Here is a 1,265-nt window from a genome sequence, read left to right on the forward strand (position 1 = left end):
TCTCTCTCTCTCTCTCTCTCTCTCTCTCTCTCTCCTTTCCCTTCAAATCCTTCTCTTCTCATCCCCTGCACAGTTCTCTGAAGAATGGTCTTTGATAGGCCACACGATCTTGCTACCTCCCATCTACAATTATCTAAATCAGTCCTTGTCGACCTTTTAATAACCACCGCCCACCTTTACCACCTTTAAAGAGACATTTCCGTATCGCTCACCTACATGCATTTCCAAAAAGGGCAAAGTTTAACCCCTTTCACTTTTCGGGTGACCCCTAAAACCCACCAAAACTGCCAGAACGGGTGGCTGATTTCGCTCAGGCTGACAAACACTGGTCTATAATAATATTGAGTTGATGGGTGCTTAACACATTGCAATCGTTTAATTTGTAATAAAGTAACAACAAAAGTAAAGAACGAAAAATTGATTTGAAACACAGGGGTGATTTCTTCCCATCCAGGTCCCGGCATATTTAGCACCCGCAAATGTTGGCAAACGTTGTCCTTTATTGTGGCCATGGGTGCGCAACATGTTACAATCGGGTTCTCTCGTGGCCTAGAGGATAAGGTGTCCGCCTCTCATTCAAAGGTCCCGGGTTCGAATCTCCACTTTCTCGGAAAAATGTTTTCCTCGAAAATTGTCTCCTTTCACCTCCTTTCCTGCTCTCTAGCAATGTTCTGTTGTCTGCTTTCGTCTCCTCTTTCTGCCCCCACCCCCTCACCTCCTTTGCCCCCTCCTCTGGGCTCCTGACTCTTTCTGCAGCCTTTCTACTGCTACTCCTTGGCTCCTTCTTATTGCAGTCTTTCAGCCACACCATCTACAACTAGCCTTCTCGGACAAGGGCGAAAAATCTCGGAGGTCCCGTGTGCAAGTTGTGCATGTTTAAGATCTCTTGGTGGTCTAGAATCGATAAAAGTAGGCTTCGTTGCCACCCGGGCAAAATTCAACATTTCCTAACTACCAGCTGAAAAAGTTTTATGTGTCCTGCGCGCTCATATGACCTTATGCAGTTGCGAGTGCCGTAAAAGACTTACCCAATAACAACAACAAAAAACAACAACATTACAATCATTTGTAATCAATCAAGACCTGAAACAAAACAATAGAATTTTATCGCAAGGAATAATATTGTTTCCCTTGCAGGTCCTGGTATATTCGGCACCCCCAAAGGCGTGTTGGCGGGTGTCGGCTCTGTGGGGATGTGCATGGTCATGTGGACTCTGGCTGGGATGTTCAGTATGTGTGGTAAGTATCTATCTATCTATCTATCC

General features: G+C 45.3%; 1 protein-coding gene across 1 annotated transcript in view; it reads left to right on the top strand.

The window, feature by feature from the left end:
* Positions 1-1,265, top strand: part of LOC101855236 (cystine/glutamate transporter) — a gene marked incomplete in the record, with an annotated part of 40,135 nt that overhangs the window by 9,957 nt on the left and 28,913 nt on the right. The window contains 1 exon segment of the mRNA XM_013079406.2: positions 1,138-1,239. Within this exon segment, the coding sequence (XP_012934860.1) occupies positions 1,138-1,239 (102 nt within the window).

The sequence above is a fragment of the Aplysia californica genome, unplaced genomic scaffold, assembly GCF_000002075.1.
Source record: "Aplysia californica isolate F4 #8 unplaced genomic scaffold, AplCal3.0 scaffold00051, whole genome shotgun sequence".
Lineage (NCBI taxonomy): Eukaryota > Metazoa > Mollusca > Gastropoda > Aplysiida > Aplysiidae > Aplysia > Aplysia californica.